This window comes from Bombus terrestris, unplaced genomic scaffold, assembly GCF_910591885.1.
Source record: "Bombus terrestris unplaced genomic scaffold, iyBomTerr1.2, whole genome shotgun sequence".
In the NCBI taxonomy this organism is placed as follows: Eukaryota; Metazoa; Arthropoda; class Insecta; order Hymenoptera; family Apidae; genus Bombus; species Bombus terrestris.
The window spans coordinates 406,431-420,912 of record NW_025963586.1 but is presented as its reverse complement, the minus strand read 5'-3'; the positions used below and the strand labels follow the sequence as shown (position 1 = coordinate 420,912).

General features: G+C 25.2%; 2 protein-coding genes across 2 annotated transcripts; one reads left to right on the top strand and one right to left on the bottom strand.

Annotated features, from left to right (window-relative positions):
• The first annotated feature begins 1,370 nt into the window (after positions 1–1,370).
• Positions 1,371–7,081, top strand: LOC100646693. Its single transcript, XM_003403179.4, has 5 exons — positions 1,371–1,514; positions 2,798–2,911; positions 5,340–5,519; positions 5,597–5,762; positions 6,820–7,081. The coding sequence occupies exons 2-5, from the start codon at positions 2,806–2,808 to the stop codon at positions 7,022–7,024; spliced, it is 657 nt and encodes a 218-aa protein (XP_003403227.1). The 5' UTR covers positions 1,371–1,514; positions 2,798–2,805; the 3' UTR covers positions 7,025–7,081.
• Positions 7,082–8,595: 1,514 nt separating this feature from the next.
• LOC100646329 (peptidyl-prolyl cis-trans isomerase NIMA-interacting 4) lies at positions 8,596–12,826 on the bottom strand. Its single transcript, XM_003403176.4, has 5 exons — positions 12,669–12,826; positions 12,268–12,360; positions 11,733–11,889; positions 11,500–11,619; positions 8,596–8,824 (listed from the first exon to the last, which is right to left on the bottom strand). The coding sequence occupies exons 3-5, from the start codon at positions 11,832–11,834 to the stop codon at positions 8,666–8,668; spliced, it is 381 nt and encodes a 126-aa protein (XP_003403224.1). The 5' UTR covers positions 11,835–11,889; positions 12,268–12,360; positions 12,669–12,826; the 3' UTR covers positions 8,596–8,665.
• Between the last annotated feature and the right edge of the window lie 1,656 nt (positions 12,827–14,482).

Here is a 14,482-nt window from a genome sequence, read left to right as displayed (position 1 = left end):
AATTTTTATTTTTATATTTAATATTTTTTACTTGTGTATATCTTTATAATATAACACAATGATTTTCTCATTTAATGATTTTATCATTATATCTTTTAAATGTGGTAGTACATATAATAGATAATATATAGTATAGATATGTTAAACTTACTGAATCAAAATTATTTTATGAATAACAACTTTATTTCTGCAATTTAAAGAAATATTTAAATAATGCATTAAATAATACATTCTACTATATTCTTAAATAATTCCTCATATTCACAATCAAAGTCGCATTCGGTCAATCGGTATAGCATGCTTTTTGGGTTTTCAGGTCACCTACATTACCTCTTAAAATTATTTTCTAACGGTACCTGTAATGTTCGTTATTATGAAGATAAAGGTATTTTGAAAATTGTAACTAAAAAGAAATGGAAATCTTCCTTATTGATATTCGAATAGATATTTTGAAACTAATTGTACATAATTATTAACTAATCTATCAACATTTGCAATAATAAATTTTTTAGCGAAATTTATTTATAGGGAAAGAAAAAATCATTAAGAAAAAAATAAATCATTAATTTACAAAGGAAAATTCTACAAGTATGTTACCTAATAACAAATATATTGTTTCATTGTCAAACATTGAATATAAGAAGAATATTTAGGAAATGTTTATGTTCAAAATATTCTTATGTAACTTAATATTATACATATTTAATATTTAATTCATCAATATGTATATAATATTATACATATTTAATTCATCATGGTTAAAAACTGTTATATAATATATATTTACAATTCGTTTTTGTTTGCATACCAAAAGATATACAATAAATGAAGTGTTTATCAGCATGATTTTAATTATAAATCTTATGTCAAAGCATGTTTATCTGTATTAACTAGCATTTATACAATAATATTAGCAGTATTATAGTTTATGGACATAAAAATGAATAAGAAATATTATTTATATTTTGTTGTAAATATATAATATATTACAATTATATAAGTTAAATTATTGTTTGATTTGGTTATTACCAAAGATATGTATAATTTTATCCGTATTATATTTGCATTATTAATATTTATATTCGTAATTCCTGTACTGCATGTGTGTGAGTGTGCGTAATGTGGTAGGAGGGGGAACAAGAATACTTATACATTGTTCAAAATTAATTAATAGTTTACAATAATAGTAGTATTATTTGTTAATAAAATATCGAATCATCTTATTAATAGATTGTTACATATTGTATTTTATGTTAAAGTACTTCACATTTTGAATTAATGTAATACTTCAATTAATAGATCTATAATATTAATAGATAATATAATCTATTGTTTTGAAGTATGTACTTTATATACAGAGGAAAGTATAATATATTCCAAATCGTGTTAGCACTTCTCCAAAAATACTTGTGCAATCGCAAAAGTATTGACGCCATGTCCCCATTATATATATGTATATATATATAGGGGTGCTTCTGAAGAAAGCATCGCAGTTCTTCGGAGAACGTCTATAGGTAAGCATCGTTGACTTTTCATAGAAAGAAATCTTCAAAAAATATTTAGCTGATTAACTGATTGTAAATACTTTTATTTAAATACTTTACATAAAATACATAAATTTTGATTTATAAATAGTTTGCAATCTTTATTATTGACAGTGTTTTTGATTATATGATTCAGTACATTAATAATCATTTCTATATTTCCATTTTAATTCAAAGATGCCGAAGTATATATGTAGAAAATATGTATGACTATAAGAATAATCTGATTTTAACAGAGCAATTCACATTAATAATAAAAATTATTAATTAATTAATTAAGTTTGATTAAATTTGTGCTGGTTTTATACTTTTGGTTTTATACTGTAAAATAAAAATGTTTATGAATATGAATTAGGTGATAATATTAATTTATCACATTTATCATTAAATTATAAAATATAACATTTAGATAGAACTGACCTGTTTAAAGTAACATAATATTTTGTTTTATCTAACTTAACTAAACATTAAATATTTTTGCTTATATTAACATTTCTAAAGAATACTTTTGAAACTAATGATACTGATTTAAAGAGACCAATATTATTCTCACTTGTACTCTAACATCATTAGTATTTGTCTAACATCATAAGTATTTTGATTGAAAAAGATTGGATATCTTTTGTAACATCACTGATGTTTTATAAAGCGAATTGTGTCTTTATTAATATGTTTTTATAGTTAGTAACAAATAAAGGAAATCATATACATAGGTTTATATTAAAGTAATCAATCAAAATAATTTGTCATAATGGAAATTATAGAATTACATTAAAATAATATATACTATAATAGTGGTTTTAAGTATCTCATATCATTATATGAACGTAACATGAACGCATTATAAAATCCTATAAATTTTCCATAGTTAATTAAAAAATTAAAATATATTTTCTTTCTAATAAATTTTTGTAATGTTTATATGTTGATAAATTTATTTATTGGTAGATACAAAATTATAATACAGTAATTAAATTATGATTATTATATTATAATATTAAAACTGTCATTGAAAACTATTTGTAATTTTGGTATCATGGGGAAAAATTCTTAAATAAGTTTGATTTTTTAATGATATCCAAATTAATTTAATGTACCGTATATATAATGTATACGTAGCATAAAAATATATGCGAAATTTATTAAAAATGCAAATGAATGTAATATATTAAGTAAGACGTTAAAATAAATTATACGATTTTGATACTTATGTGCTCATTTATAAAATTGATATTTATATCTTAAAATTTCAGCTATAAAAATGATGCGATTTGTTATACTTGGAACATTAATTGTTTTATCTACGGCTCAGTTTCAATCTACAAGAAGAATTTTAGAAGCACCGATCCCTGCGCTTTGTGCACAAAGTAAGTAGTATATTGTGATTTTTTATAAATGCTTTTTATTATATTTATTTTTCCTGTCAATATTAACAATAGTGAGTCTTACATTTTATATTTTTTCTGAATTTGTATTATTATAGATATCGTATTAATAATAGAATGATAAAAATCCAATTTTCGACATGCATATATATATGCATGTCTACTTTTGATTAAAATTTAGGTTTAAAGTTAACAATAAAAGAATATTTATTTGTAATTATTTACCTCGCTTTTGTTTTATAAAATTAATTATAATTTTATAGATATAATTCTTTTGATAAATATTTTTTCCTATTTGAAGATTTCGAATTTACGCAATTTTAGAAATTTATTACTTCTCATTTTTCACTTTTGATCTTTTTATATTATCATATCTTTTGTTTAATATATTGACACAGCAAATCATGTGCTAATCAAATTAAAAACACTAGATATTTACATAGATATATATTACATATATTCTTTAAGATTTTTAGTAAAGAAAGAATGAAATTACACAAATTACAAATTACAAAGACTTTATCAACCAGTACTATAATTTGCACTTCTCAATATAAACATTAGTATTTATTTATTTGTAAATACAAAATAATATTACTTTACGATATATTTGGAAAATATATATTAAGAAACAAATTATACCAATTAATACTAAATAAAAACATGTCTTGCAATATAAGAATTTGTTCATAAAAATTGCTTATCTACAAAATATACATGTATATTTAAATTTTTTAAATATAAAAACTAAGATGACTTTTCCATGCGCATAGAAGAAATATTAATAGCATTATAAATTTTTATTTGCAGAAATATACATATGATTTGTATATCTTGATTTCCTATTGAATGTTACCTGATTAATTTTATTTCTTATTGTCTTAGACTTTTCTGTCTATTGTATTGTCTCTGGAATGCATTCTCATTATACTACGTACAACCGAACTTTCTTTCTGTCATTTGAGAAAGTAGCTTGTATAATTAACATACCAATCCAACATTTAAGTCGTGACTGAAATACATATTTAAAATCGTGAGTGTCACTGGTGTAACTTTCTCTTCAAAGGAAACAATGAACAAGAATTGAACTTATGAATTTCAAAGTATTTGATTAGCTTGATAACCATATTTCATACATTATTAAAAGTCAATCATTTGGTATTATACAGATTTATTTCAATTATAAAATGTACGCGAAGTGTCTCACATAACTGGGACAAACTATATCCTGGAAACGGTAAAAGATAAAAAAGAATTTCATTAAGGAAAATTAAGCGATTTCGGATAATGTACGATCTGAAATAGGTGCCCATTTTGAAAGTGGTCTCTATTTTTAATTAATTATTAAAATTAGTTAAATAATTAATTAGTTAAAAAGATCACTTTTATTTTTAATTAATTAATTTAAAAAACCACCTTTATTTCTAATTAATTAGTTTTAAAATATGTTAACTTTAATTGCAATGCAATGGATATATTTATGTTTATGTTTTCCTTGTCCTTCATTCGCTCAATTTGATAAAATTAAAATATTTACAAATATCTTTTAAAGTTAAGCATTTTCAGATATAACTATTTTAATACATTTGTGCAAAGAGTTAAGAAACACATTAATTAATATATGAAGAAATTTATAAATAAATCTACAAAAATAGGGGTGGTGTAAAAATTTTTGAAATGTCATCACTTCCAGAATGAATATACACACCAGTAGATCATGTATTATTTGGATCTATTCACTTTTACTCGATAAAATTGTTTTATATCTTCTACTATCACAGAAGTAGGTATAGCCTGTCCCAGTTACGTGGGTTAGCCATATATGTATGTACAGTAGATATGTTAATTTAGATGTATATACACACACAATTATTTTTTTGCTTTCTTGAAAATCAAAAATATTTTCGATATTTATCACGAAATGTAACGAAGAAACAATTTTCAAATTTTTATTTGCAAAAATTGCAATATTAATGTTATTCTTTTGAAATAAAACTATATATTCTTACTATACTTAGATTTTTATGTATTTCAACAAGTATTCAGCAATGTACAAAATTTTTATGAAAGTAGTTTAATCAGTATTTTATAATTATGGTATATAAGCACGTGTACAAGTTTTAAAGTAAAATACCAATTAACAATTGATTTTAGGTACGTGTTCGATATTTCAATCAACTGAATTAAAAAATCATTCTTCTTAAAATGATAATTATTTTAAAAAATATAAAATATTATAAAGTAAATGTATTTACGTGAATTTTATAAAAACTGCAAATTGTTTTGACTGTATAAAAGCTGACGTGTAATGTTCTAAATTAGATTGTAATATTTTGATCACAAAAATGTGATATTTATTAGTAATTTTACATCAATGCATATAAGAAATCCATTACATTATATGTTTTAGGAGTTATTCATGAACGTTTCAATGGCAAGGGTTATTACTATTCATGGGCTGATCCAAGAACAAATGGACAAGAACTTGATTGGTTAGCAGGTAGAAATTTCTGTAGGCAACGATGTATGGACCTTATTTCCCTGGAGACTTCTGCCGAAAATGAGTTTATTAAAAGTCGCATTGTACAAAGTACTGAAACACTTAATATTTAATATATTTTTCGGTAAAAGCAATAAAGTATGAGTAAAAAAGAATATGATTTCTAGACAATGTGAAATATATTTGGACATCTGGTCGGCTTTGTGATTTCAAAGGATGTGATAGACCTGATCTTCAACCTCTTCATATTAATGGTTGGTTCTGGACTGCAGAATTACAGAAGCTTGCACCTGCTAATGATCGCGCTAATAATGATTGGTCCGAAAGTGGAGGGTAAATATAATTATTTATTTTCCTTAAAAGTTCATCAAATATTAATGGTTATATTAATAATTCCGCTTAGTGGTTAATAATAGATAAAAATCAGGAACATCAAAAGATTAAGGACATTCACTTTAAAACATATTAAAAATAAAAATACGTAATCTTCATATGTATGTATTATTTAAGATATGCGTTATTTATGCTTCGGTTTAAGGGATACGAAAATTATTGACTTTCCTCTGCTATTTAATAGTTTTCGACGCGTAGAATCCATAAATGTAAGTCTTAACTTTAGGAATCTAGTAGTTCAAAAGTTATATGTAGGTAAATTTGAATGTTTTTGACGTATTTTACACGTTACTTTGACGCCCCGTTGATTTCTATCTGTGATTCATCCAATAAAATCAATAACTGTACGCAAATGCACATAAATGGCGACTATTTTGCGATGGGATTTTGAATCGTGAGTATTGGTTACTCTTATGTTACCATTATGTTTAGGATATCCTTTAGGTTATTCGACCGACGTGAGGCTAGGTTATGTTAATATGACTAATATTTAACAAAGTTCAGTTTAATGCTCATCTGTGCGGACTGATATAAAGGGGGACAGCAAAAAAGAAAGCAAAATAGAACTTTAAAATATTCAAGAAAAAAAAATAGAATAGTTTTATTATAATATCGTGTTTTATTCTAATCAGAAAAATTTCATCAATATATTAATAAAATTTTCATTAACAAAAAACTGGAGATAAAAAGTTTCATCGCTGTATCAGTGTTGTCTCATTAATGTAAAAGCGAGACGGATTTTGAAAGAAAAGCTGGAATTTACAATGTGGTTTTTTCCAAGAAAATTTTATATAGAAAACCTTTAATGCATTTTATTTTAATTCATTTTTTTTTAGAGAAATACACTTGCTTTGGACCGTATTACGAATTATTTTATATTTTCTATATCAAATATAGTGAAAAATAAATTTATTGGTCTTGTAAAAGAACAAATTATTTAAATAAATTATCATAATATATCAAATTAATAACTAATAAATAGCATGATTTATTTTAGTATTGGAAAACCACAACCTGATAATCGTGAAGCTATACAACAAGGAGGTGCACCAGAAAATTGTTTAGCAGTATTAAATCAGTTTTATAATGATGGAGTAAATTGGCACGATGTTGCTTGTCATCATAAGAAACCATGGGTGTGTGAAGATAATGATTCTTTACTGAGATATGTTCACTTCACCAATCCTAATATTCGTACTTAAAATATGTAAGGTATAATTTATAGTTTTATAATAAATTATATAATTATAATTATTCAATACTTTTTATATGAATTTCTTCCTTTTTGTATCTGTTACAAGTTGATTAATATATGTAAGTATTATATGTTTATGTATATCAAAATTAATGGAATATTTCGTTTCTCATATATCTCAAGGAGAGTAAGGAGAGTAGATATTATAATATAATTTAAAATAAGAAAAAGTACAATATATAGGATGTTAATTTTAAATTAATTATTTAAACTATTTCTGTTTTTAATAATGATAAAAAAAATAACTAAACAGAATTTAAATGATTTCAAGGCACACATTTAGTGGCGATAAAAAAGTCTTATGAAATCATCTTGGCAGTTTTTCTAAAGTCACTGACATTTTTTTAAGTAAGACAACATATTTTGTTGTGCATTGATCCATGTGCTTTTTTATTCTGTACAAAAAAATACTGAGATAATTGTATCTAAAAATCATTAGTTTAAAGGATATTTTAACTTTAATTCTGTTAAGCTTATAATATGAAAGATAAAGGAAGATGCAAAACAGTATTCCTGTGTTCATATCTTTCTTATCTATTATATGTATTATCTATCTATCTATTATCTGTTGTTGTATGTATTATATGTATTATCTATTATTTATTATATGTATCTATTATATGTAAGCTCAATAAAATTAAAGTTAAAATATCTTCGAAATTAATCAGTTTCAGACATAATTGTCTTAATACTTTTTTGTAAAAAATAAAAAAGCACATTGACAAAGCATTGGTGTATAAAAAAATATGTAGATCTACTTTAGAAAGTATCTATCTGGAAAAAGCTATCAAGATGATTTTCACAGGTCGTTTTTCTAGCGGAACTAGATGCACACCTTGAAACCATTTAAATCGCTACAATTAGTTATTTTTTCTTACTTTTAATAGTAATGGAAATAATTTAAATGTTCAATTTAAAATTAATACCTTATATGAATAATATTTTGCTTAATATACAGAATAATGTAATAAAATATGTATGGCATTTCAATCATGCTTGTTGCACTATTTTTTAAAACTATTAAATATATTTAATAACCTATTTGTTATATTATTTTAAAAGCACAAATTGTAAATATATTTATAAATATAAAATTCATATACATATACATATTACCTATTTATTAAAATTAAGAAATACAATTGCCTTTTTTGCTCCATATATAAAGTGTTATGTATTTTATTGTTGTAGTATAACACTACCAAACTGCGGATTTTTATGTATTGACAGGAAATTTGAAACTCCAAATTTGTATAGAATGTACACAATATGACAGAATATATGAAATATTCAAAGTAAAGTGCTTTTCATATTATTTGGTACATAAAAGAATTGTCAACCAAGGTTTTATTTTCTTCATAATATTCTCAAAAATTATTTCCAGTTAATTTGCATAAAAATCTGTAGCCTATATATTATTACAAGTTAAAAAGAATAATATATAGTATATTGCACACACATTAAACATTTATTTCACAAACACGCACTCATAAACTTTTTTTATGAAAATACAAATTATTTGTAATTAATTAAGTTGGATGTATATTTATACATTAAATATCTAGTATTATACATATTTATAAATTATTCACTTTTTACCTTCTACCATTATAATATGATAACCAAATTTTGTTTTGACTGGTGGATCTGTGTAGATTGGTGAACTAATAGAAGAGATTGGTAATGCAAATGCAGCTTCTTGAAAGGGCCCAACCATTGATCCTCTAGTCATCCATCCAAGGTCACCCTTTTTTAAAAATTTATTTTCAAAATTATTAATTGAAAATGTGTTTTTTTATTTTCAGAAATAATATAAATATATATAAAGAATGTTCACACAGTTGTTAGCAGAATTTTTCTCATAAATGCTAAGTATATGAGAAAAATGAAAGAGCACAAATTTTTTATGTACATATAAATTTTAGGTACACATATTTTTATATGATTTAAAAGCAAATATCAAGACAAATCCACACATGTAATGAAATGATTATCTCGTTTACACAAGATTAGAAATCAGAAAACTACATTTTGTATTGTTTGTATTTGTTACTATTTTTTATTCATAATACGTAGTACATTCAATGTGCTGCTATTGTGTATTGTCTAAAATATATATTTTTAAGTAGATAAAGCACATAATTACAGAATAGTTCTTTAAAGAAATTTTCTGAACAGTATGCTTAAAGACAAATAAATTGTTATATGTGGACTTGTGAAGTGATTTTTCCAAATTCATTATTTCTGGATTTTATTTTGAAGAAAATTCTAAAAAAAATGTATAATGCCAAGGATTTATACAGAAAATTTGTGATAATGTATGCATCGGTATTTTAAACAACATTGCTAACAGTCCCTAAATATAGTTCCACCACAGTGTAATTCTATATCTCTGGGTCAAACGAATTCTTTTTTATTCAGGGTCTACTTTTTTGTTTGTGATGTATATAAAAAAGTATAGGTAATGATAGAAGTACGAGTATAATATTCATAATATTAATATAATGGATAATTTGCAGAGCAGGAGTTTTATCATTGATTTTGATGAGATTTATTTTAATTATTTTATTTACATATATACATGTTATGGGAAAAATAAAAAAATGAGTGATCCAACCTGGATGATCATACAAAAAATAAAAAACTTCAAAAAGGAGGAAAATGGAGAGAAACCTCAAGAATTTAATAATGTTTTTCAAAACACATTGTACTTAAAACTTGTATTAAAGGGCAATATGAGTAATGATATAGAGCAACCATTAGTACCAAGAAATCAACAAAAGGATCTTCTATTTTATTTGGATCTCCAATATGATTTATATAGTCTTCTCTTCTAATAGCAATGCATAGTAAAAGTAAGAATATGAGTGGTTTTCACTTTATATCAAGGTTGTCTTTTATTTCTCATCTTTTTTAGGTGTCTTTTTATTTTATCACTAATTTTTTTTCATTTTTCCCATTGTTACTACATATAAGTGAAATGATTAAAATGAATCCCATCAAAATCAGAGGTCTCTTTTCCGCAAGTACATTACTATAATACCTCTAAAGTTTATAATTTTTGTCATAAATACTGTTTAATGTTGTTTAATGTTTAATGTTGAAGTAATTACTTCAAGGAAAAGTGTATACTTTTTCTTTTGTACATCTGTGACCTGGAGACTGTTGTTACGAAGAAAATAGAATTTAGTGAAAAAATTCAAAATAATAAATTTTTTAAATAATATTATTGTGCCCTTAAATATAAATTTTGTTCTGGGTTACAAGGTCTAGAAACAAAAGAGCTATAAGTAGATTTCTATTGCTGTTTCTTGTAGCCTTTAGCTAGAGCTACACAGCAAGGTTAACTTTTTGATAATGTTCTTTGCTATAAATATATGAACGTGCTCCCTAACATACTTCCTATTGTATAGCAACACTATAAGAGTGAGGATCTGGATCAGCATACACTATACCTATACTTATTTCGATATATTTTTCTATTACAAATTCATCCACTCGTTTATCTATCAGTCAACCTCAACAAACTATTGTCCAGCAAATGACTAGAATGCATTATATTCATTGCAAGGATCAAAAGTCTCAAAGAAAACATGATTCGCAATTTAATCATTTTCATGGGAAAAAATGTAGGTGCTCTCAGTTTTTAAATTGACATTTTTGTTATGTGTTTACATTTTGCAATCAAATGCAGGAAAAATAGCATTTATTGTCACACGTATATAATTCGACGAATTCATCAGCATTTGATAGTCAAATATCAGAGTATGAAAGTTAAATAAATTCCCTCATATACCCATGAAATTGACATTCATATTAAAAAGATTTGAATAAAAAATTAAGTGTTATTAGAAATAAGTTGTTTGACCAAGTTTTTTTGTAGATAAAGTGTATTATATAATATTATATTATACAATAAAATTGTATAATATTATCATAGATTCTATATATAATTATTATAATAGAATATATAATGGTCAATTTTGTTTTTTAACTGTATTTTTTAGTAAACTGAATACAATGCAACGAAAAAAATGTTAGGTTTGGAATTCATATATATATATATATTATATATATACATGAAAAAGAAGTAGCTGTAAAATTGATTTTGACCTATATATATATATATACCTATGTATTTCAGACACCTTGCACATGAACATTTTCCATTATTTTAATATCTAGAATTGATTGTATATCAAACATATTTTATGACATCCTGTTTATTCTAGTAACATAATAAATGCAAAAAATAGTAAGAAAGTAAGGAATTTCTTGCCTCTAAAATTACAACTACTCAAAGATAGTTACAAATGAAGTATCCTATATGTAAGATGAAAGACATTATAATTATACATTATATGAACATATAATGAATTAAGTTTTATCATTTAATACAATAAAGGTAGCAAATTACATTACCCCAGATCTTGCTTTGTCTTCACTATATATAGCAGCAATTTCATTAAATTTTCCTCCTGCTTTCAACTTTTCCAATGCTTCCAGAATTTTTGATTGTTTTTCGCAAAGTATGTGTCTAACCTTTAAAATCAAATAATTAAAAAAGAAGTAAAATTAAACAATGCATTTTATATATCTTTAATATATATATTCAAAAATGGTTTTATAATTTGACACGAATATAAAATACATACCTTCACAGCATTTCCTCCTTTCTTTTCTTCTTTGCCGCTATTACCATCTACAGCTTTAATTTTATTTGTTTTTGTAGTATTTCCACCTTTTTTTGGAGGCATAGTTAAATTTCTTATTCGGGTCAAGGTATAAAATGTAATTTAACCTAATCACACACTATTAAACATTAATTAGTTAAACTGTAGTATCTAATTATGTAGTTTGTATAATGAAAATCAAATGTAAATGAAAAAAAAAATAAATTCATAAATGTAATTATAAAATTAATTTGCGCTTTTTTCATTACATCTGAAATATGTTTTATAATATCGTTATTCTATTTTTTATAAAAAGTATTGCACAGGAAGTAATAAATTTTTACATTATATTTGGCAAGTTATTTTAATTTATAAAAATCATTCATAAAACATATATTATATTATTACATATATTATTAATTTATTTTATTATAAACATATATTATATTATCAAGCACATACATCTAATGAATTGTTATTATTAGCCAAACTTATCATGACGTACATGTATACTTACATACGTAGTTGAAATTTAACTTCGTTATTATCATTGCTTATATTTAGAGTGCTTGTAGAGAGTGGTTGTAGCCACGATCACCAGTATATAATCCTATAATAATATAAATTCAGATATAAACAGGCCTCAATTCGACACTCGCTAGAAAAAATCGTCCAAAAATTTGGTCACAAGAAATCAACATGGAAGACAAGGTTCTCGCTCTTGCGAAACAGACAGAAATGAGGAGAATGTTTCTGTCTCTGTCTAAGACATTTATGACATATCACATATACACAGAATGTGATCCTTCTCGTCTTCTATGTCGATTTTTCATATTTTCTATGCCTTCGCTGTATGGGCGTCAAGACCTATTTATATGATCGTGTTTTTAGCAGAGATGTATGGAAATATTTTCATACCAGTGTTAAAAATGTTGAAAGATAGACATTGCGAGTAAGGGCCTCTGGTGATCAATGCCTGCATTGTTCGCTAATTTCGTCTCTAGTACTTGTAATGAGAGAAACGACTATACAACGAAAGGAGAAATGCGCAATCTTGCGACTCTGGTTCATACTGGTGAATAGCGCAGGAGAAATATGCGCATGGCACGTAGCATTGATGGAGCAAATTTACATATGTACTTACTTATATATATTATATCACTTATAATACATTTTAAATTAAATTTTCCAAATATTGGCATAATTTTCTATCTTTTTAGAAATAATTTTTTGGTAGGGAGTTTTAATTGGCTACTTTTCAAATTTTCGTTAAGAGATTTCGTACTTTTGTTTCATCTTTCACAATCTTTCTCCTGGTTTTGTTTCATTTTTTCGCTGGATACAAAATGAGGAATATCACCTTTTTTCAATACAATGTGAAATGTTCATCTTAATATAATTCTTCTAATTTTAACAAGATCAAAATTCATAGAATTAACAAATTTGTATCATTAATGAAAGTACGATGGATAAAAAACATGGCTCGTTATGTGGTTACACAAATTAGTCGTTACGTCTTCATGTTCTTACACCTTACCTGTAGACAATTAGTTTTCTATTTTTATGGTTTTTGTAAGTGAATATGTTAATCAGATACCAGAGATCCATACATTTCGTCAGAAATATTATTCATTGTTCACCGATTTACTATTTAAAAATTGATATTTAGATTTTACTACAACGAAAACATTAACGTGACGAAAGTAAGTCTAATGTTAAATCTAAAACATTACCGTGTATAAAAATATATTGAAATTATGGCATCATCTCATTGACCCATTATCGTTTGAAAGGAAAATTCTCTTTCCTTCCCTACAAAAAATATAGTAAACAATTAGTTTTTTTCTTAATCAACTTACAATTAGTTTCATAATTGCACGATTTTGTCATTCTTATACTTGTCTATTTCGGATACAAAAGTAGATATTAACTTATCAATAGAACTGTATAATTAAATCGATTCTTGTAGAACTCAATAGGTTCTTGCCTGAGCTACTGTCCAACCAAACAGGGCAGATCCCTAATTTTAGGCTTAAATACATAGCTTCTATGCTCTAAATTGCAACCAAACAATTTTATAAGTTCTTATATATGCTAACGTTCATTCTCTCATTTGGTCGCATGGTGCAGCGCGTGTACTGTGAAACAATTAGAACTACCGGCGTGAATACTCTCATTTCCTCTCTGTTATGGCGTGATATGAGTATGCTTATATAAACAGATTTTGACACTCATATACTGAAGCCTAGGGGAAGCCGTCTGAAAATTAAGGCGTGACTAGTTGTGAAAAATCAATATGGGAGACAAGAAGGTTCTCGTCCTGTGCATGTGTAACATGCTATAAATATTTCAATAGAGATAATGATACTCTATTCATCTTTCATTTCATTATTTCATTATTCCTCGTTCGTTAAAATCTCTAGGAAGAAAATTAAAAAGATTCGTTATTCTCGGTTCGTTAGTTTCATGAAGAAGACTTTGCCGCTAGTTCTGGAATACACTTCTGCGTTTAAATGTCTCGGAAATCTTTTCAATTCTCACGCACTTCGGCGATCAGAGCGGTTTTTCAACAGTTCCTACAAAATGTAAAATTTCCACGAATAAGCAAGTTTAATAATCAACTACCATTTCTTGTGAGAAACGTCGCGCGGCGTTGTTTACTTATATGAATACTATGGTTATTTTCTCTAGGGCTTGTACGAGGTAAGCTACCGCTCATATGTCGTTCGGAT

Coding starts and splice junctions, on each gene's coding strand:
- LOC100646693 (XM_003403179.4), top strand. CDS start 2,806: ATGATGCGATTTGTTATACTTGGAACATTAATTGTTTTATCTACGGCT. Junction 2,912..5,339: donor CCCTGCGCTTTGTGCACAAA/GTAAGTAGTATA, acceptor TATATGTTTTAG/GAGTTATTCATGAACGTTTC. Junction 5,520..5,596: donor TAAAAGTCGCATTGTACAAA/GTACTGAAACAC, acceptor TATGATTTCTAG/ACAATGTGAAATATATTTGG.
- LOC100646329 (XM_003403176.4), bottom strand. CDS start 11,834: ATGCCTCCAAAAAAAGGTGGAAATACTACAAAAACAAATAAAATTAAA. Junction 11,620..11,732: donor AAGGAGGAAATGCTGTGAAG/GTATGTATTTTA, acceptor TTGATTTTAAAG/GTTAGACACATACTTTGCGA. Junction 8,825..11,499: donor AAGACAAAGCAAGATCTGGG/GTAATGTAATTT, acceptor TTTTTAAAAAAG/GGTGACCTTGGATGGATGAC.